At 42.2% G+C, this 22,376-nt stretch overlaps 1 protein-coding gene across 1 annotated transcript in view; it reads right to left on the bottom strand.

Moving 5' to 3' along the window:
• Positions 1-22,376, bottom strand: part of LOC132834281 (dynein axonemal heavy chain 8-like) — a 1,170,382-nt gene that overhangs the window by 1,055,656 nt on the left and 92,350 nt on the right. The window contains exon 6 of the mRNA XM_060853001.1: positions 2,235-2,395. Within this exon, the coding sequence (XP_060708984.1) occupies positions 2,235-2,395 (161 nt within the window). The remainder of the gene's footprint in view (positions 1-2,234; positions 2,396-22,376) is intronic.

The raw sequence follows: 22,376 nt of genomic DNA, 5'->3' as shown, positions 1-22,376 counted from the left end.
AGTAAAGCAGGCTCTCTGAGTACAACTGTACTTAATCAGATGGGCTAATGGACTGAGGAGTGGCACATGGAGTTTAATTTAGATAAATGTGAGGTGTTGCATTTTGCTAAGGCAAATAAGGGCAGGTCTTAAACACTTCATGGTAAGGTCCTGGGGAGTGCTGTCGAACAAAGAGACCTTGGAGACAGATTCAGAGTTCCTTGAAAGTGAAGTCGCAGATACACAGGGTAGTGAAGAGGTCATTTATTAGGCTTGCCTTTATTGGTCAGTGTATTAAGTGTAGGAGTTGGGAGGTCATCTTGAGGCTGTACAGGACATTGGTTAGACTGCTTTAGGAATACTGCATTCAATTCTGGTCTCCCTGCTATAGGAAAGAGTTCAAAGAAGATTTACAAGGATGCTGCTGGGTTAGAGGATTTGAGCTGGAGCGTAAGGCTGAAAAAGCTGAGGTTATTTTCCCTGGAGCACCGGAGGCTGAGGGGTAACTTTACAGAAGTTGATAAAATCATGAGAGTGAATAGCCAAACTCTCTTTCCAAGGGTATGGGAGTCCAAAACTAGATGGCATAAGTTTATGGTGAGAAGGAAAGCATTTAAAAGGACCTAAGGGGCAACTTTTTTAACACACACACAGGGCGGTGCATGTATGGAATGAACTGCCAGAGGAAGTGGTAAAGACATGTGCAATTATGACATTTAAAAGACATCAGGATGAGTACATGAATAGAAAGGGGTCAGAGGAGTATGGGCCAAATTCTGGTCAATGCGGTCAGATTCATTTACGATATCTGGTTGGCATGGACGAGCTGGATTGAAGCATGTGTTTCCATGCTGTACAACTCTGACTCAATGACTATTTGACCTCTCAAAATGCATTGCCTCACACTTGTCCAGACTAAACTCCATCTGTAATTTTTACGCCCCACTTTTCAACTGATCTATATCTTACTGATTTTTCCATTGACATCCTTCTTCTTATCCACAACTTCCCCAATTTTCATGAAATCTGCAAACTTTGGATGAAAATATAAAGCATTTTTTATCTTACAATCAGAGCTCCCTGCACTGATCCTTGTGGAAAACCGCTGGTAATAGACTGCCAGTCAACAAATCACCCCTCTACAACTACTCTCTGCCTTCTACGACCAAATCAATTTTGTATCCAACTTACTAATTCAGCATAGATCCCATTAACGTAATGCTCTGGTCCAGCCGACTATGAGTTACCTTGACAATATTTTTAATGAAAGAAAGGATCTCCACTTTTTTAAGAGGAGATTCAAATCAGAGTTCCCTCAGAATTGCAGAGCCATTCTTCCATTCTGACAGTTCCTTTGTAGCACAGAATCATCCAAGGCAGACAAACCAGATTGCCTTTTAAAGTTTCCAACAGCCACTTGGACAGCTACTGTCAAACAGTAAGTATGTAAGGTAAGTATGATGCTCAGGTGTTTGGTGGGTAGAATGCTGGATGGTTAAGGGGATGTTTGCAAGATAATTAGGGTGTCAGCTGGGAAGGGCATTAGTTGAGTATGGAGTAGGATGCTGGATGAGTAGGTAGTAAGGCACCAGGTAAAGTAGTGTGCCAGCTGCATACGATTCCAACTGGAGAGATTTACATGCTGAGGTAGGATAGCAGATGGGAAGGGAGGAGAGTGCCAGCTAAGTAGGATTTCATGTTGCTAGGGTGCCAGATAAGTAGGCTGCCAACTGCAGGTAACTATGGTGACAGATGGGTAGGATGCCAAGTCGGAAGGGTAGAAGGTTAGGGTGCAAAGTGACAAGGTAAGTAATGCAGTGCTTAGGGTAGATTAGCCAGGTGAGAGACATCAGGTCTGGCAGGGCAGGAAAGTGCATTGGATCTGAGGAGTTAAGATCCACAGTGTGGGAAATTGGTTTGGATCCAGGGGGTTTATCAGATCACAGTCTGGAGTCTACAATTGTTCTGTCGTTGTACGCCTACGAAGTAAGTATCGGTTTATTTAGTTAGTTACCCAGGCTTTCGACTATGTATGTCAAAGTCTAACTTTTCCTGAATAAAATTAAATTTAATAAATTGCATTGATTTTCAATTTCCCAGACAATTCCTTCAGACTCTCTGACAATATGGATTTCTCTGTTTCATTCATATCTACATTAAAATGTCAACTGTCTGGCCAGCAGAAAATCCAGACTGTTATTTCATCCAAGTTGTTAATTGAATAATCAAGCATTAAACATTCTAAATATACAAACCTGTTCTAGTTGATTGTGCCACAACAAAAGTAGATTTTCAAGCTGTAGAATCATTTCCGGATTGGATACTGCAGCTGTCACTTGTTCAAATGAGCGCAGTTGGGAAAGATCAACAGTTTCACTTTTCAGGACTACAGCTTTTTCAAGACTTGTTAGTGAGCCTAAAGAAAATTTCATACAATAAAACATTGATAAAAGTGTAATGAAACTATAAGATATAGATGTTTTATTATTTTGCATCAATACTTTTAAGTGATAATTAATTAAATTTTACCTGATAGATACAACCAGGAACTCTGCTAAATCCCACATGAAGAAAATCCTTTTTGACAAATTACTCTAATTATTTAACAATGACTTTCAACTTCCAGAAAATACTGCCTCACTGAAAGGTAGGTACCTGTTTAGAGGAGGCAACAATTTGGCTAAGTTGGCAGCCTTCTTAAACTCAACAGATTTTGCAGTCAAGAATGAACAAATTGTGATCATACATTTCGTGCAAGATCCCAGGACAATTCCATGAGGCATATGACTTTATCATGCTTCAGCATATCATTAAACTTCCATCATAATCTGTTCTTTGTCAATTGTCATTGTCTCAAATTGTAGCATTGAGGGAGGAGCCAACTTTTTCTGTTAAGGTGATAGGACTCCAAACTGGACAAAGAGACTATATCTTGACACTTGTATCATCGACAGGCATGGGTGAAGTGCGCAAAATCGGAGCCTAGTTAGTGTAGTGCCATTAGTTAAGAAAGGCTGCAGGGAAATGCCTTGGATCTACAGGCTGATGAGACTAACATCTGGGATGGATAAGGATTTTTGACCAGGTTAAGATGATGAGCAAAGGCATGTGACTTGGGCTGACCTTGAATAAGATACTGAGAGACCATTTAGTATGTGGGATTAATGGTGTAGCAAAAATGCCTATTAGCTGATGTTAGGATAGAAAAGGTAACATCAGCTCTGTTAATTAAACCAAACACCCAGAAAAGCTCTCCTAGCCTTATAATCTGTTACAATGTGAGTGACCGAGAACTCCTAAATTCCACTATTTAAAGGAAAAATATCAATTTATCTTCTTACTCTAAGAGTGAGCATTAAACAAAACAAAACTACTCACTTTCTCTTAACTGCTTACTCTCTGACTCCAACTCTATAACAATATGCTGTTCCAATATTAAAATTATATTAGTATAATCTGAAAATCACACAGACTTTGCCTTCTCCACTGTCCTCAAGTTTCCTGCTCCTGATCTCCCTGGATCATCATCTTTCTTTTAACTGTGAGTATGTTTCATGTGGAAAGGTATCTTTGATACAGAGTGTTCTCTAATTTCATTGAAAGCAAGACATTAGATGGGCAATTAGCTCTCCAGCAGTTTCTCCCTCTGTGGCAATTACTCTCTGATCAATTTTTAAAATATTTGCATTTTTATACCCCCAAAAATCAAATCGTCTCATCGGTTCAATTTTGGCAAAACATTAAATTCAAACCCGATTGAGTTTTAGTATTCTGGGGCATAATTTATACCGATTGATTAAATTCAAATTGTTGTCAAAACAGCAACCACAACTCAGGTATCCATTTCACAGCCAAATGCTACAATTTTCAATTTTCCAGTCCACTCTGTGCCTGCTATCTAGTCTGCGATCTAGAGGTGCTTGTAAGCTCTCTGTTAGAACAGCACTCTCTCTTTCTTAAAGGTACAGTACATGCCTTCAACTTCATAACACTGAAGCCAATAGGATTTCAAACAGGCACTACAACTGGCTTTGTTATGAGAAAATGCGGCAAGTGGATCATGGGAGCTACAGAACATCCAAATGGAAGTGGACAACCTCAACTGTCCAACTGAGTTTGGGGAACATCACTTCAGTGTTGGCAATTACAGAGTCTCATGCAGGGCAAAAATCCACAATAAAGCCAAGCCTCAGCCAAATGACTATGACATTTTTCAGGATCCGGTCCAGCGAGCCATTGTAGTTGTTGCTGGTGTACAGACTCGAGAGAGAGCAAGAGGGTCCTGCAATGCCTCACTTGAGTAAGGGAACTCCTGGGCCAATATCCAAGAGAATGCATACTCTGTAAAGTCCACAACATATAGGTTGAAGTGGTTAAATTGCTAAGCAATTTTAATCCAAATTAAAAACAATTAAAATATATGTCTACTAAAATGGTCACCTGGTTCTCATGGAGGTTGATACTGGCGCAGCTGTTATCAGTGGTTGCAGATCCAATCTTTCATAAAATTTGCTCTGGGCTTCAACCAGAGTGAGATCATACACAGGGGGACAGTTACAGTTTAAGGATACAACTTCAGTTCCGGTCTACTATGAAAAGCAGTTGGCACAGTTACCACTAATGGTAGTAAGAGGCTTGGGCCGAAGCCTACACTGGGTGGAATTGGTTGAAAAAGATTCACCTTGATTGGCTCAGCATTTTTAATTAGAAAATGACTGCCTGAGTAAAGTCCGAATTAAATACGTAGTAGTTTTTTTTCAGGAAAGACTAGGGAATATCAAAGGGGCTAAGGCCACTTTGTATGTTGACCAGAAAGCAATTCTGCCATTTTTGCAATCCCCGCCCAATGCTATTTGCTTTATGGGAACAAGTATAGGCAGAAGTCAGAAGGCTGGAAAGCAAAGGAATCATTAGACCTGTGCAGTTTGTGAAATGAGCAGTAGCAGTTGTACTGACTGTGAAAAACGACGGCTGGAGGAGGAGCGCCTCATCTTCCGCCTGGGAACCCTCCAACCACAAGGTATGAATTCAGATTTCTCCAGCTTCCTCATTTCCCCTCCCCCCACCTTGTCTCAGTCGGTTCCCTCAACTCAGCACCGCCCTCCTAACCTGCAATCCTCTTCCTGACCTCTCCGCCCCCACCCCACTCCGGCCTATCACCCTCACCTTGACCTCCTTCCACCTATCCCACCTCCATCGCCCCTCCCCCTAGTCCCTCCTCCCTACCTTTTATCTCAGCCGGCTTGGCTCTCTCTCTCTTATTCCTGATGAAGGGCTTATGCTCGAAACGTCGAATTCTCTATTCCTGAGATGCTGCCTAACCTGCTGTGCTTTGACCAGCAACACATTTGCAGTACTGACTGTGAAGCCTGACTGCTCAGTTCGCCTTTGTGGGGATAGTAAACCACTTCTCGCAGCTGGATAAATATCAAATCCCTTGCATAGGGAGCCTGTATGCAAAAATGGCAGGAGAGCTGTCCTTCACAAAGTTGGACATGAGCCACACCTACCTGCAACTGCCACTAGATGAGGAGTCCCAGCAGTATGCCACAATTAATACTCATAAAGGTTTGTACTTATGTACGAGACTGGCACTTGGGGTATCATCAGCCTGCTCCTTTTTCCAGTATGATGGAGAACATTTTACAAGAGTAACCCCAGATATAAACAGAAGTAATCTCCTTGTGGGTCTGCTCCTTGGCCTGGCCAAACTGGCCATTCACAGGTCCAGGCAGCAGGCCGCAGAGGGGGTCATTTCTACTGACTGCCTGCCCTTCTTCTGTGGCTATGTTAGACACCAGGTGTCCACCACCATTCTTGATGCCTTTGGGCACAAGTGGGAACTGTGGAGGATGCAGTGCTTTATTTCCCCTTCCAATTTTATTTTGATTTGATCAGAACCTTCTCCTTCAGTTTTTCTATCACATATTGCCCTTATCGGGGCTCTGCTTATCACTGGTTCTCTGGTCACATGGGTGTTTTCCCTGGTGGTGGAATATTAGTAAAGTTATTTACACAACTGGCATTTCTCATTGTGTCCTGCACCTACATATACATGCGACATGTGTGTTGAGGGGGAAAATAAACACTGCTACTGTATGGCAGTAGTGTATGGGTTTAAAAAAAAAGGAGTGATCTCTTCATGGTTCTGCTCCTGGATCTGGCCAAGCTGGCTACCAAAGGTCCAGGCAATAGGTTGTAGAGAGGGTCATTTTGACCACCTGCCTGCCTCTCCCACATTTATGTGGGTGTCCAGATGTCCTTGCACATGGTATCCACCAACACTCTCGATGCCTTTAGGGAGACATGGGTACATGGGGTGGAGTGTTTTATTTCCCCATCCAACTCCATTTTGATTTGATCCTTACCCTCCCCTTCCCTTTTTCTTTTACATAGGCATTGCCTCAACCAGGGTCTGCCTGGTATTGGTTCACTGGCCACAAGGGTATTTCTCCAAGTGGTGGAAAAAATTGAATAAAATTATTTCATACTTTTCTTATTGATTCCTGCACTTACCCCACAGCAGCTGTTTTTTGGGTGTGTAAAATAAGCACTACTGCTGTAAGGAAGTATTGTAGGAGAAGAAAAAACAAAGTAAAGAAAAAAGATATGACTAGGAGATGGGAATCTCCTCAGTTAAGGACTGACTAAAAATATAAATTAGAATGTCAGAAAGTCCCCCTTGTCTAGGGACTATGCTCACAATTCGTACAGTACACATGCAAATAAAGGATGAATTTTTGACAGGATACTGGCCTCTGTGCAGTTATTTCAACAGATGGCACCAAGATTGGTGATATAATGTACAGCGGAGAAGGTTATCTGGGTATGCAGTGAGATCTTGATCAACTGGGCCAGTAGGCTGAGGAATGGCAGATGGAGATTCATTTAGATAAATGCAATGTGTGGCATTTTGGTGGGTCAAACCAGGGCAGGATTTACACAGTCAATGGTAGGGCCCTGAAGAGTGTTAGAGAACAAAGAGATTGAGGGGTATAAGTTCATAGCTCCTTGAAAGTGGAGTCACAGTAAGACAGGGTTGTGAAGAAGGCTTTTGAAATTACTTGCTTTTATCGATCAGAGCATTGAATATCTTATTGCAGCTGTACAAGACGATGGTGAGACCACATTTGGAAAACTGCATGCACTTCTGGTTGCCTACTATAGAAAGGATATTATTAAACTAGAAAGAGTACAGAAAAGATTTACTAGGATGCCATCTGGACTGGAAGGTGCGAGTTATAAGGAGACTCTGGATAGGCTGGGACAAGTTTTCCCTGGAGTATGGGAGACATGAGGGGTGACCTCACAGAGGTCTATAAAATCACGAGAGGAGTAAGTAAGGTACATTGCCAACAACTATTTTCACTGGTAGCAAAGTGTAAAACTAAAGGGTATAGGTTTAAGGTGAGAGGGGAAAGATTCAAAAAGATCCAGTAGGGCAGTTTTCTTTCATACAGAGAATGGTGAGTGTCTGAAACGGGCTGTCAGAGGTAGTGGTGGAAGCAAGTACAATTTTGTCATTTCAGAAACATTTAGACAGGTGCATGGTTGAGATGGATATGGAGGGATATGGACCAAATGCAGGCAAATGGGACTAGTTAAATTGTGAAAACTAGGTGGCATGGACAAGTTAGGCTGAAGGAACTGGTTTTATGCTGTAGACTTCTCTGACATTGGTCTGATGCAGTATAATCTGCAATAACGCTTCAACTCTCTTTAAAGTCCCACATCTGACTAGAGGTACATATCACTCTATTAAAGGTCATGTTTGCTCCTTCACAATCTACAGACCCAGAAAATAACACCAACTTATTCCTCTACAAACACTGCCCCAGGTTAAATTAATAGTTATGACTTATATTTTAAGTTTAATCAAGAGACATATCTCCAAAAAACATATAATCAAGAAAGAACCCATTCTACTCCCTACTGCAGATTCTCTGTGAGCAGATTATACTGCAGATTAACAGTAACAAGAAAAGGGAGTACTGGGCTAATGGTCAGATACTTGGTAGTGTGGATGAGCAGAGGGATCTTGGTGTCCATGTACACAGATTTCTGAAAGTTGCCACCCATGTAAATAGTGCTGTGAAGAAGGCATATGGTGTACTGGCTTTTATTGGTAGAAGAATTGAGTTCCGGAGTCCTGAGGTCATGTTGCAGTTGTATAAGACTCTGGTGTGGCCGCATCTAGAGTATTGTGTGCAGTTTTGGTCGTCATACTATAGGAAGGATGTAGAGGCATTGGAACGGGTGCAAAGGAGGTTTACCAGGATGTTGCCTGGTATGGTTGGAAGATCATATGAGGAAAGGCTGAGGCACTTGGGGCTGTTTTCATTGGAGAAAAGAAGGTTTAGGGGTGACTTGATAGAGGTATACAAGATGATTAGGGGTTTAGATGGGGTTGAGCATGAGAATCTTTTTCCACGTATGGAGTCAGATATTACGAGGGGGCATAGCTTTAAATTAAGGGGTGGTAGGTATAGGACTGATGTTAGGGGTAGATTCTTTACTCAGCAAGTCGTGAGTTCATGGAATGCCCTACCAGTAACATGGTGGACTCTCCCTCTTTATGGGCATTTAAACGGGCATTGGATAGGCATATGGAGGATAGTGGGCTAGTGTAGGTTAGGTGGGCTTGGATCGGCGCAACATCGACGTCCGAAGGGCCTGCACTGCGCTGTATTTTTCTATGTTCTATGATAACTGATCTTGGAGGAACTGTTGGGCAAAGTTCACAGCACAGAATCAGATAAGTTAATCGTTTTTAAGTGTGGCCCACAGAGAATCTGCAGTAGGGAGTAGAGTGGGTTCTTTCTTGATTATATGTTTTTTGGAGATATGTCTCTTGATTAAACTTAAAATATAAGCCATAACTATTAATTTAACCTGGGGCAGTGTTTGTAGAGGAATAAGACGGTGTTATTTTCTGGGTCTGTAGATTGTGAAGGAGCAAACATGACCTTTAATAGAGTGATATGTACTCCTAGTCAGATGTGGGACTTTAAAGAGAGTTGAAGCGTTACTGCAGATTATATCTGTCATAAATGAGTTAGGCTGCAAATCTTATCAGATCAAATGGATCAGTTGGAGAGACAGTTAGAAGCAATGAGAAATTTGCAACAGCAACAGTATGTGATGGATGGCAGTTATAGGAACGGGGGAAAGTCTCAGATACAGTCACATAGATGGGCTAACTCCAGGAAGGGTAAGACGGGTAGGCAGCTGGTGCAGGAGTCTTTTGTGGATATACCCATTTCAAACAGGTATGCTGTTTTGGAAAATATAAGGGGTGATGGATTCTCAGGGGAACGTAGCATGAACAGCCAAGTTTCTAGTATTGAGACTGGCTCTATTGCAACGAGAGATACGTCGGGTTCCAAGAGATCAATCGTGTTTGGCGATTCACTAGTCCGAGGTACGTTTCTGTGGCCAGCAGCGAAAAAGCAGAATGGCATGTTGCTTCCCTGGTGAGAGAATGTTCTCACGGAGGTCATTGTCCACATTGAAACCAACGACATAGGACGGGAAAAGGTTCAGATTCTGAAGGGAGATTACAGAGAGTTAGGTAGAAATTTAAAAAGGAGGTCCTCGAGAGTAGTAATATCTAGATTACTCCCAGTGCTATGAGCTAGCGAGGGTAGGAATAGGAGGACAGAGCAGATGAATGCATGGCTGAGGAGCTGGTGTATGGGAGAAGGTTTCACATTTTTGGATCATTGGAATCTCTTTTGGGATAGAAGTGACCTGTACAAGAAGGATGGATTGCACCTAAATTGGAAGAGGACTAATATACTGGCAGGGAGATTTGCTTGGGCTGTTCGGGAGGATTTAAACTAGTAAGGAGGGGAGTGAGACCCAGGAAAATAGTGAGGAAAGCGATCAATCTGAGACTGGTACAGTTGAGAATAGAAGTGAGTCAAACAGTCAGGGCAGGCAGGGACAAGGTAAGACTAATAAATTAAACTGCATTTATTTCAATGCAAGGGGCCTAACAGGGAAAGCAGATGAACTCAAGACATGGTTAGGAACATGGGACTGGGATACCATAGCAATTACAGAATCATGGCTCAGGGATGGGCAGAACTGGCAGCTTAATGTTCCAGGATACAAATGCTACAGGAAGGACAGAAAGGAAAGCAAGAGAGGAGGGGGAGTGGCGTTTTTGATAAGGGATAGCATTACAGCTGTGCTGAGGGAGGATATTCCTGGAAATACATCCAGGGAAGTTATTTGGGTGGAACGGAGAAATAAGAAAGTGATGATCACCTTATTGGGATTGTATCATAGACCCCCGAATAGTCAGAGGGAAATTGAGAAAGAGCTGAAAATGTATTGCTGGTTAAAGCACAGCAGGTCAGGCAGCATCCAAGGAACAGGAAATTCGACGTTTCGGGCCAGAGCCCTTCATCAGGAATCTGGCCCGAAACGTGTAATTTCCTGTTCCTTGGATGCTGCCTGACCTGCTGTGCTTTAACCAGCAACACATTTTCAGCTTTGATCTCCAGCATCTGCAGACCTCACTTTTTACTCGGAAATTGAGAAAGAAACTTGTAACGAGTTCTCAGCTATCTGTAAGAATAATATGGGGTCACATTAGGGGATTTTAATTTTCCGAACATAGGCTGTGACTGCCACAGTGTTAAGGGTTTAGATGGAGAGGAATTTGTTAAGTGTGTACAAGAAAATTTTCTGATTCAGTATGTGGATGTACCCATAGAGAAGTTGCAAAAGGTGACCTACTCATGGGAAATAAGGCAGGGCAGGTGAGTGAGGTGTCAGTGGGGGAGCACTTTGGGGCCAGCGACCATAATTTTATTAGCTTTAAAATAATGATGGAAAAGGACAGACTAGATCTAAAAGTGAAAGTTCTAAATTGGAGAAAAGCCAATTTGGCAATATTAGGCAAAAACTTTCGAAAGCTGATTGGGGGCAGATGTTCGCAGGTAAAGGGACGGCTGGAAAATGGAAAGCCTGCAGAAATGAGATAACGAGAATCCAGAAAAAGTATATTCCTGTTAGGGTGAAAGGAAAGGCTAGAAGGTATAGGGAATGCTGGATGACTAAAGAAATTGAGAGTTTGGTTCAGAAAAAGAAGGAAGCATATATAAGGTATAGACAGGATAGATCGTGTGTATCCTTAGAAGAGTATAAAGGATGTAGGAGCATACTTAAAAGAGAAATCAGGAGGGAAAAAAGGGGACATGAGATAGCTTTGGCAAATAGGATTAAGGAGAATCCAAAGGGTTTTTACAAATACATTAAGGATAAAAGGATAACTAGGGAGAGAATAGGGCCCCTCAAAAATCAACAAGGCGTCCTTTGTGTGGAGCCACAGAAAACGGGAGAGATACTAAACGATATTTACTGTGGAATAGGATATGGAAGATATAGAAAGTAGCCAAATAGATGGTGACATCTTGCAAAATGTCCATATTATAGAGGAGGAAGTGCTGGATGTCTTGAAATGTGTAAAGGTGGATAAATCCCCAGGACATGATCAGGTGTACCCTAGAACTCTGTGGGAAGCTTGAGTAGTGATTGCTGGGCCTCTTGCTGAGATATTTGTATCATCGATAGTCACAGGTGAGGTGCCGGAAGACTGGAGGTTGGCAAACGTGGTGCCACACTTCAAGAAGAGTAGTAAGGACAAGTCAGGGAATTACAGACCAGTGAGCCGGATGTCGGTGGTGGGCACGTTGTTGGAGGGAATCCTGAGGGACAGGATGTACATGTATTTGGAAAGAAGGACTCATGCCCAAAACATCGATTCTCCTGTTCCTTGGATGCTGCCTGACCTGCTGCGCTTTTCCAGCAACACATTTTCAGCTCGGATCTCCAGCATCTGCAGTCCTCACTTTCTCCTATGTATTTGGAAAGGCAAGGACTGATTAGGGATAGTCAACATGGCTTAGTGCATGGGAAATCATGTCTCACAAACTTGATTGAGTTTTTTGAAGAAGTTACAAAGAGAATTGATGAGGGCAGAGTGCTTGATGTGATCTATATGGACTTCAGTAAGGCATTCGACAATGTTCCCCATGGGAGACTGGTTAGCAAGGTTAGGTCTCAGGGAATACAGGGAGAACTCGCCTTTTGGATACAGAACTGGCTCAAAGGTAGAAGACAGAGGGTGGTGGTGGATGGTTGTTTTTTTAGACTGGAGGCCTGTGACCAATAGAGTGCCACAAGAATCGGTGCTGGGTCCTCTACTTTTTATCATTTACATAAATGATTTGGATGCGAGCATAAGAGATACAGTTAGTAAGTTTACAGATGACACCAAAATTGGAGGTGTAGTGGACAGCAAAGAAGGTTACCTCAGATTACAACAGGATCTTGATCAGATGGGCCAATGGGCCAAGAAGTGGCAGATGGAGTTTAACTCAGGTAAATGCGAGGCGCAGCATTTTGGGAAAGCAAATCTTTGTAGGACTTATACAATTTATGGTAAGGTCCTTGAGAGTGTTGCTGAACAAAGAGACCTTGGAGTGCAGGTTCATAGCTCCTTCAAAGTGGAGTCACGGGTAGATAGGATAATGAAGAAAGCGTTTGGTATGCTTTCTTTTATTGGTTAGAATATTGAGTACAGGAGTTGCAACGTCATGTTGCGGCTATACAGGACATTGGTTAGGCCACTGTTGGAATATTGCTTGCAATTCTGGTCTCCTTCCTATCGGAAGGATGTTGTGAAAAACTTGAAAGGGTTCAGAAAAGAATTACAAGGATGTTGCCAGGATTGGAGGATTTGAGGTATAGGGAGAGGCTGAGCAGGCTGGGGCTGTTTTCCCTGGAGTGTCGGAGGCTGAGGGGTGGCTTTATAGAGTTTAGAAAATTGAAGGACATGGATAGGATAAATAGACAAAGTCTATTCCCTGGGGTCAGGAAGTCCAGAATTAGAGGGCATAGGTTTAGGGTGAGATGGGAAAGATATAAAAGAGACCTAAGGGACAACCTTTTCACACAGACAGTGGTACTTGTATGGAATGAGCTGCCAGAGGAAGTGAGGGAGGCTGGTACAATTGCAACATTTAAAAGGCATTTGGATGGGTATATGAATCAGAAGGGTTTGGAGTGATATGGGCCGGGTGCTGGCAGGTGGCACTACATTGGAGTGGAATATCTGGTCGGCGTGGACGGATTGGACCAAAGGGTCTGTTTCCATGCTGTACATCTCTATGACTGTATGACTCTATGACCTCCAGAGCTCATCAATTGTAAATAGCCCCTGACCCCAACAGCTGTGAACACCCTCTGACTTTGTTGACTGATAATATCCATCTGACTCCAAAAGCTGTAAGTAACCCTCTGACCCCAATAACTGTCAACACCCTCCTGACTCCGTTGACTGTAAATACCCATCTGATTCCATCAGCTGTAAATAACCCCCAACCCTAAAGGCTGCAAATACCTCCTAACCGTTGGCTGTAAATAATTCCCTGACCCCTACGGCTGTAAACATCTCCTGACCCTATCAACTGTTAATACCCTCTGATCCCAATAGCTGTAAACACTTCCTGACCCTGTCATCTTGTAAGTAGCCCCCTGACCCCAATGGCTGTAAATACCTCCTAACTGTGTCAACTGTAAATAAACCTCTGACTCTGACGGCTGTAAATAGCCCTCTGACCTCGACAGCTGTAAAGACCTCCTAAATCTGTGAACTTAAATAACTCCTGACCCTAACAGCTGTAAACTCCTCCTGATGCTGTTGGCTGTAAATAGCCCCCTGACCCCAACAGCTGTAAATACCTCCTGAACCTGTCGGTTGTAAATAACCCCCTGACCCCTATTGCTGTTAACACTTCCTAACTCGTTGACAGTAAAAAGCCCCCAACTTCAACAGCTGTAAACACCTCCTAACTCTGTTGAGTGTAAACAACCCACTGACCCCAACAGCTGTAAACATCTCCTGACTCTGTTGTCTGTAAATAACCCCTGATCCCAATCACTGTAAACACCTCCTGACCCTGTCAACTATAAATAACCCACTGACCCCAACGGCTGTATAAACCTCCTGACCTTGTCAACTGTAAATAACCTACCAACCCTGATGGCTGTAAACACTTTCCAACTCTGTCAGCTATAAATCGCTCCCATCTATCCTCATCAACTATAAATACCTCTTCAAACTGTAAATACCCACTCATTGGTCCACAGCCCAACTCCATCGATCATTTTAAACTAAAACCTCCATTTTCAGTTTAAAATAAGTGAAGAGAGCTTTATTTTCACTACTGAAAAATAGAGGCAGCTATGCACCTAACCCTTTGTAGTGCTTTCCTGAGAGTGTTTGATCAGAATAGCATAGAGGGGACTTTACTTTTAGTTTAAAAGATTACAGAACACTTAGGGTGAGGTGGACTGGCCATGTTAAATTGCTCTAAGTATCCAAGGGTGTGCAGGCTAGGTGGATTAGCCATGGGAAATGCAGGGTAACATGGATAAGTTAGGGGGTATCGGTTGGGTGTGATGTTCTTTGGTGGGTTGGTGTGGGCTTGATGGGCTGAATGGCCTGCTTCCACACTGTAGGGTTTCTATGGTTCTATGATTCTAGTCTAAAAAATAGTTTAAGAAGTAGTTTAAAAATTACAGGGCACTTCATTCTGTGTCTAAAATGGTGCTACACATGTTGTGGGAGTTTCATCAGGTGCAGTGCAGAGGTAGCTTTACTTTCAGAGAAATTGCAGACTGAATTTAATCTGAACACGTATGAGGTGATGAAGTTTGGAAGTCAAATACAAGAGGAAAGTTTACAGTAAATGGTGGGACCCTTTGGAGCATTGATATTCAGAGGAATCTTGAGGTTCAATTCCATAGCTCCATGAAAGTGGCAAAACAGGTGGATAAGATGGTAAAGAAGGCTTACAGCCTACTTGTCTTCAACATTTGGAGCACTGCATACAAATGTTGCCCAGTCATGTTACAGCATATAAAATTTAGTCAGGCAACATTTGGAGTAATGTGTCCAGAACTGTTCCCCACACTAGAGGAAATAGATGGAGAGGGTGCAAAAAAGGTTAATCAGGGTGCTACCTGGATTGAAGTGTATTAGCTATAGGGACAGGTTGAACAAACTTGGATTGCTTTTGCCAGAGCATCAGGGGCTGAGGGGCAACCTGATCGAATATAACATTATGAGAGGCATGGATAGAGTAGATAGTCGGAGGTGTGCAAGTGTCAAATACTAGGGGCACATAGGTTTAGGGTAAGAGGGGAAAATATTAAAGGAAATGTGCAATGAAAGTTTTCTTATACAGAAGTTGGTAGATGCCTGGAACGCACTGCCAGGGGAGACAGTAGGAGCAGATATGACGATAAAGTTTAAGAGGCACTTAGACATCACATCAACAGGCAGAAAATTGAGTATACAGACTTTGTGCAGGCACAGGATTAGTTTGGAATAGCATCATTGTCGGCACAGTTAGCCAAAAGGCCTGTTTCAGTGCTATATTATTCTCTATGTTCTATTTCTATAGTCTATATTTCATCTGTCACATGTCTATCCTTTCTACCAATTTAGATCCTGCAAAAAACAAAGAGTAAAATGCATGAACAGGTCATTCAGTCCACCAAGACTGTGCTCACGTATAATGCCTGTTATGAATCAGGCCAGACCACTCAAAATATTTTAAAATGGTAGCCTAGAGCCTATTATTTTCTTATTTTAAAGGCAGATGTGAAGTGGATACTCCAGGTATGATGCATCTGGTCAAAACACACGGCTTTAAGAAAAACAGAATTTACGTAAACGCTACAGTTAAAACATGAACAAAAGTAAACAGAATTTAGAAGAACTTAACTATTGATTAAAAGGTAAACTGAAACGCAAATCCTTACATGCAGGAGTGAATACCTTCCAAAGAGATTTCTCAGAGGAAAGCAGTCAGGAATCATTCACTGAGGCTTGGAACCTTTCTCTGGGCATTAGCATCTTATGACTGCTACAGCTAGACCAAACGAGAAAGACCCTGAACTGTTAGAACTGGCCACTCCCCTGCCATTGTTAAGCTAGATAATGGCATGTCTGCCTTTACAACGTATCTTTTTAAAGTGACAGCATTATCACATATCTTTCTAAACTTAAAGATCTTTTACCTATGCGGTCCACATTCCTCTGTTCCCGGTCTATCCATGCATGTGTCAAGATGACTCTTAAACCTTGCAATTGTATTTGCTTCTATCCCCTCTGCAGGCAGTGCAATCCAGGCACTTATCAACCTGTTTAAAAATTCTGCGTCTCTCTTCCTTTAAAGTTCCACCCTTTTGCCTTGAGTCTATGCTACATAATAATTGATATTTCTACCCTGAGAAAAGGATTCTGACTATCCATTCTATCCATACAATTTTGTAAACTCCTCATCCTTCAACATTCAAGTGAAAACAAACCAACTTTGTCTAATCTCTTCTTATAGCCAATACCCTCCAAACCAGGGAATATCATGGCTAAGCTTTCCCCTACCTTATTCAAAGCTGCAATGCTCTTCTAGATGTGTGGTGACCAGGACTATATAAAATATTCCGAATGTGGCTTACTAAAGTTTTGTACAGCTGCAACATAACTTGCTAATTTTTATACTTTATGCCCCCATATGCAATCATGCTATATGCCTTCATGACCACCTTATCCACTTCTGTTGTCACTTTCAGGGACCCAAGGATCTGTCCGCCAAGATCTCTCCATTAATGCTTCTAAGGGTTCTGCCTTTTAATGTATCCTTCCCTCCTGCATCATGGGTGGCCTGGTGGCTCAGTGGTTAGCACTTTTGCCTTACCCTGCCAGGAACACAGGTTCAATTCCACCCTTGAGCAACTGTCTGTGTGGAATTTGTATATTCTTCCTGTAGGTTTCCTCTGGGTGCTCCAGTTTCCTCCCACAGTCCAAAGAGATGCAGGTAAGGTGGATTGGCCATGGGAAATGCAAGGTTATAGGAGTGGGGTGGGTCTGGGTGGGATGCTCTTTGGAGAATTGGTGTGGACTCGATGGGCCGAATGGCCTGCTTCCACACTGAATGGATTCTATCAAACCTTCTCCCTCACTTTCATCCACCTATCATTTTCCCACCTACCTCCCCCCCAACCCAACATCCCTCCCATTTATCTCTCTGCCCTGACCCATAAGTCTCATTCCTGATGAAGGGCTTATGCTCCTCAGATGCTGCCTGACCAACTGTGCTTTTCCAGCACCACATTCTTGACTCTGATCTCCAGCATCTGCAGTCCTCACTTTAGCCTTCTATCACACCTTCCAAGATGCATCACCTTGCATTTGTCTACATTAAATTCTATCTGTCACTTTTCCACCCTAGTCTCCAGCCTATCTATACCCTGTTGTATCCTCTGACAATCGTCCTCACTATTCACAGCTCCCCTAACCATTGAAGCTTCCACAAACTAACTAATCAGACTACCTACATTCTCCTATAAATCATCAGGAATGAGCCTTGTGGGTCAGGGCAGAGAGATAAATGGGAGGGGTGTTGGGTTGGGGGGAGGTAGCTGGGAAAGCAATAGGTGGATGAAAGTGAAGGAGGAGGTTTGATCGGATTCATACAGTCTGGAAGCAGGCCATTTGGCCCAACAGGTCTACACCAATCCTCCAAAGAGCATCCCTCCCAGACCCACCCCATCCTTATAATATGTATGACAAAAAACCACTGGCTCCAGCACTGATCTCTGCAGAATACCACTGGTCAAACATCTCCAGTCAAAAAAGCTCTTCTACAACTACTCTCATCTTCTATGACCAAGCCAGTTCTGCATCCATCTTACCGGCTCACCCATATAACTTCATTTCTTTTTATTGCCTGCCATGAGAGACCTTGTTAAAGGCATTACTATAGTCCACATAAACAACATCTGCAACACTGCCATCATCAATCACCTTTGTCACTTTCTCAAAATGGTCTATCATGTTTCTGAGACAGACCTTCCCCACACAAAGCCATGTTGCCTGTCACTAATAAGTACATATTTTTCTAAATGTGAGTAAATCCTTTCCTAAGAATCTTCTCCAATAATTTCCCTCCTACTAACATTAGGCTTACTGGCCTGAAAATTTTCAGCTTATCCCTGCGGCCTTTCTTAGGCAAAGGAACAACTTTAGCTATTCTCTAGTCCCGTGATATCTCTTCTTTCACTAAACAGGATACAAAGATTTCATATAAGGCCCCAGCAATTTCCTCACCTGCCTCCCTCTGCATTCTGGAATTGATTCCATCAGGTTGTAGGAACTTGTCTACCTCAATCCTTTTCAAATACTCAACACCACCTCCTTTTTTGTATTGACATGCTCCCAAATATCAACATAAAACATAAGAGATAGGAGCATAAGTAGACCAAGTGGCCCATCTAGCCCGCTCCACCATTCAATAAGATCATGGCTGATCTTTTCATGGACTCAGTTCCACTTACCAGCCCATTCACCATAACCCTTAATTCCTTTACTGTTCAAAGATGTGTTTATCATTGCCTTAAAAACATTCAACATTAACAGCTTCACTAGATAGGGAAGTCCACAGATTCACAACCCTTTGGGTGAAGAAGCTCCTCCTCAAGTCAGTCCTAAACCTGGTCCCTTTTATCTTTGAGACTGTGTACCTTAGTTCTAGTTTCACCACCCAGTGGAAACAACCTCCCTGCTTCTATCTTATCTATTCCCTTCATAACCTCATATGTTTCTAGAAAATGTCCCCCTCATTCTAAATTCCAGTGAGCATAGACTCAGTCTTCTCAATCTCTCCTCATAAGGCAACCCTCTCAACTCTGGAATCAACCAAGTGCCAGTATGTGCTTTCTCAAGTAAGAAGTCCAAAACTGTACTCCAAATTTGCCCCTCATCAGCACTCTATACCACTGCAGCATAACCTCCTTATTTTTAAACTCCATCCATCTAGTAATGAAGGACAATATTCCATTTGCCTTCTTAGTTACTTGCTGCACCTGCAAACCAACCTTTTGTGATTCATGCAGCATGAAGCAATTTTTCAACATTTAAATAATTGTCAGTTTTCTTGTTATTCCTACCAAAATGAAAGACCTCACATTTACCAACACTTTATTCCACTTTAAACCAATGCACCTCAGATCACCAATCCTGCTGTGTTCAGTAACCTCTCCCTATCTCTTCCTCTTCTTAGTCTTACTGGCCTTGGTCATTTTACTTGCTGACATATTGCTCTAGATCCCACCCTCTTGCCACACAAGTTTAAACACTCCCGAACGACACTAGCAAAGCTCCATGCCAGGATATTGGTGCTCTCCAGTTTAGATTAAACCTGTCCTTCTTGTACAAGTCCCACCTGCCCCAGAAGACATCCCAATGATCCACATGCCTGAAGCCTTTCCTCTTACGCCAGCTCTTTAGTCAAGTATTTAACTGTACTATATTCTTATTCCTAGCCTCACTGGCATGTGGCACAGGAAATAATCCTGAGATCACAACCCTAGAGTCCTGCTTGACAATTTCCAAACTAATGCCCTGAACTCCCTGTGCGGGACCTCATCTCTCTTTCTGTTTATGTCATTAGTACAAATATGGGCCACAACCCTTAGATGCTCATCCTTCCCTTTCAGAATATCCTTTACCACGGACCAGAGAGGCTGCACACCATTCTGGAGTCTCATTCACAGCCACAGAAATGCTTATCCATGCCCCTAACTAGAGAGCCCCTTGCAACTATCACTTCAACCCTCCCTGCTATACAACAATGCTGGTTGTGGTGCCACTGATCTGGCTGCTGCTGCTGTTTTTCCCTGAGAGTCCATCACCCCCACCAATATCCAAAACTGTATACCTGCTTGAGAGGAAATAGCCACAGAGGATTTCTACACTGCTTGCTCACATATACAGGTCTCCCTGGTGGTCACCCAACACTTCTCTATCCATGTGGCCCTTACTGGTGGTGAGACCAGCTTGCTAAATGTGTTATTCACGATGTTGTCAGCCTCATGGATGGTCCATAGTGAGTCCATTCATAGGTCCCGGAATTCCATGCAGCAAATCAGGAGTGGCAACTGAACATACTTATTTGTAATTTGGAGTTGCCAGTGTTGTGGGGTGTACAAAGTTAAAAATCACACAACACTATGTTATAGTCCAATTGGAAGTACATTAGCTTTCGGAGCGCCACTCCTTCATCCTGAAAGCTAGTGTGCTTCCAGTTAAACCTGTTGGACTATAACCTAGTGTTGTGTGATTTTTACTTATTCATAGTTGGCATGGATACTAGAAGCGTCCATGATTTCCCACATATAGAAGGTTTCTGAGCAGCCAAGCCTGTCATGATCCTATTCTCAGTTGCACTGACTGAGCCAACTTCTCTCAAAACTCTCCTCAGTAGCTTCTCATCAGCATCCTCTTTTAGAACCTCTTCCTCCTGATGAGCACCAGGCCCTTTGCAATCCTCTTCTCAGTCACAGTGATTGAGCCAACTTCTCCCAGAACCCTCCACAGCTGCCTCTCACCAGCACCCTCTACTAGATAAGAAAGCACCCCACACGATGGTACTGTAAGGCACATTTCAGCTGGCATAAATCTCAAACATTCAACGCATCAAAGTAAGCAGAAATGACTGGAGAGGAACCTTGTAGACCATAAGTCTTGTGAACAGAATAGAAAGGAGAAACAGATACCTGTTCACAGGACATTTAAAAGTCAAATACACTGCTGTGGTCTGGAGTCAAACATGTAGACCAGGCCAGATAAACAAATTTATTTCCTTGAAGACATTAGTATTCAGATTTTTTTTACAACAATCACAAATGCTTACATGATCACCATGAGACCAGATTCTATTTTGTTGCATTTTGTAATGCACTGTGCAGCATTCCACTTCATGTGGGAACCTTCCCTTATCCATGCTGCAACTTGGATCCAAGGCTTGTGGTGTCTAGTGCTGTGGCTTCCTGAGATAGTCCACATGGAAGAAAACTGAACTCCAGTACTCATCCAACTACACTTGCAGATCTTAATCTATGCAGCATGGGGCAAGTCTGTCTTTCTTTTGAGAAAGTTAAAAATCACACAACACCAGGTTTTAGTCCAACAGGTTTCTTTTGAGACATTGCATCAATTTAAATATCAATAGCACAGAATGTGAGGTTGTTTGTGGTTTGCAGAAACTGAAACGTTGACTAGCGAGACTTTAAATATGGGGCAATGGATGTGGAAGCCAGAAGGTCCCAGGAATGGGCAACCATTTCTATCTCATGCTCAACAAGATTGCGCAAGAAACACATCTGACATCTCAGTTGCATAACTGGTAAAAAGTAGAAGATTGCACAAAAAAATCCACACTGGATTACTGTTGAGTGTATGACATGAAACTCATCACCACACTTAAAGATACTTTATAGTCAAGCTGTTCAGAGATACTAGTATATACCTCCATAAATAAGTGAGACATGAACCCCAAGACTTTAGAAATAGGTAGGCTACCACACTTCAACTGTTGCCCAAAAGACTTGGCTTTAAGTCCTGCCTGCTCACAGGTGTGTCATTGTATGCCTGACAAGATTGATATAGAAATACTTAAATCCACCAAGCCTGGGCACAATTGTGTCTGAAACTGAATTCGGAAAAAAATAACTTGCCAAGAACAAATACTCCAACAGAAACTCACTTGAAGTTAAGGGATAAACAAATAATTTCCTTAAAAAGAAGCTAATGAAAACAGTCTAGGTTGTTTCTTTATATCAAAAAATTGAAAATTTGTTTTAGGAAGAAATAAGTTTAATACCTATCAGCATAGCAACACCATTATTGACATTTGGAATAACTTAAAAAAGAAAATTTTAGTATAATCTGGCAAATTATTTTTGAGAAAAAGTTGTTTTTTAAGGAAGACCAAACAAGCAACAAATGGTTATCCTGGAAACAATGTGGGAATGCTTAATTTATGCATTAAAGATCATTTAAAAATATTTTTATTAAATAGTAAAGTTTCTCCAGAACTTCTAAATGGGACAAAATAGCAATTACTGGGATGCCCGATTTGGAATGAAAATAGGAATAACTCACCTTGGGTGTAGTTCAATGAAATATATCAATGTACATATGTTGAAAGGTAACAAGGTTAATAAGTTGACTGATTTTTTAGTGGGGGGGGGAACTTGTACTTCCTTGTCCATGAATTATTTTAGAGAATTGAAGTTCACAATCTGGCTATACCCACAAAATACCAACTGTGTACGGAAGGATAAGCAAAGATCTCATGACTGATACTCACTACTTTTCATCTGTTGATAAGATTACCTGAATTTCAGGAAAGTTTGGAATGGTGCTGAGTGAATGTGCAGAAGTGATTTGTTACATGTAAAGTAACTAATACATGGAGAGAATTGAGAAAATATGCAGTTGAATAGGACTTTTACATGTAAAGCTTTTTTTTATT

This window comes from Hemiscyllium ocellatum, chromosome 3 (assembly GCF_020745735.1).
Source record: "Hemiscyllium ocellatum isolate sHemOce1 chromosome 3, sHemOce1.pat.X.cur, whole genome shotgun sequence".
Taxonomy (NCBI): domain Eukaryota; kingdom Metazoa; phylum Chordata; class Chondrichthyes; order Orectolobiformes; family Hemiscylliidae; genus Hemiscyllium; species Hemiscyllium ocellatum.
The sequence above is the reverse complement of the archived record's forward strand: the minus strand, read 5'-3'. Positions and strand labels throughout refer to the sequence as shown.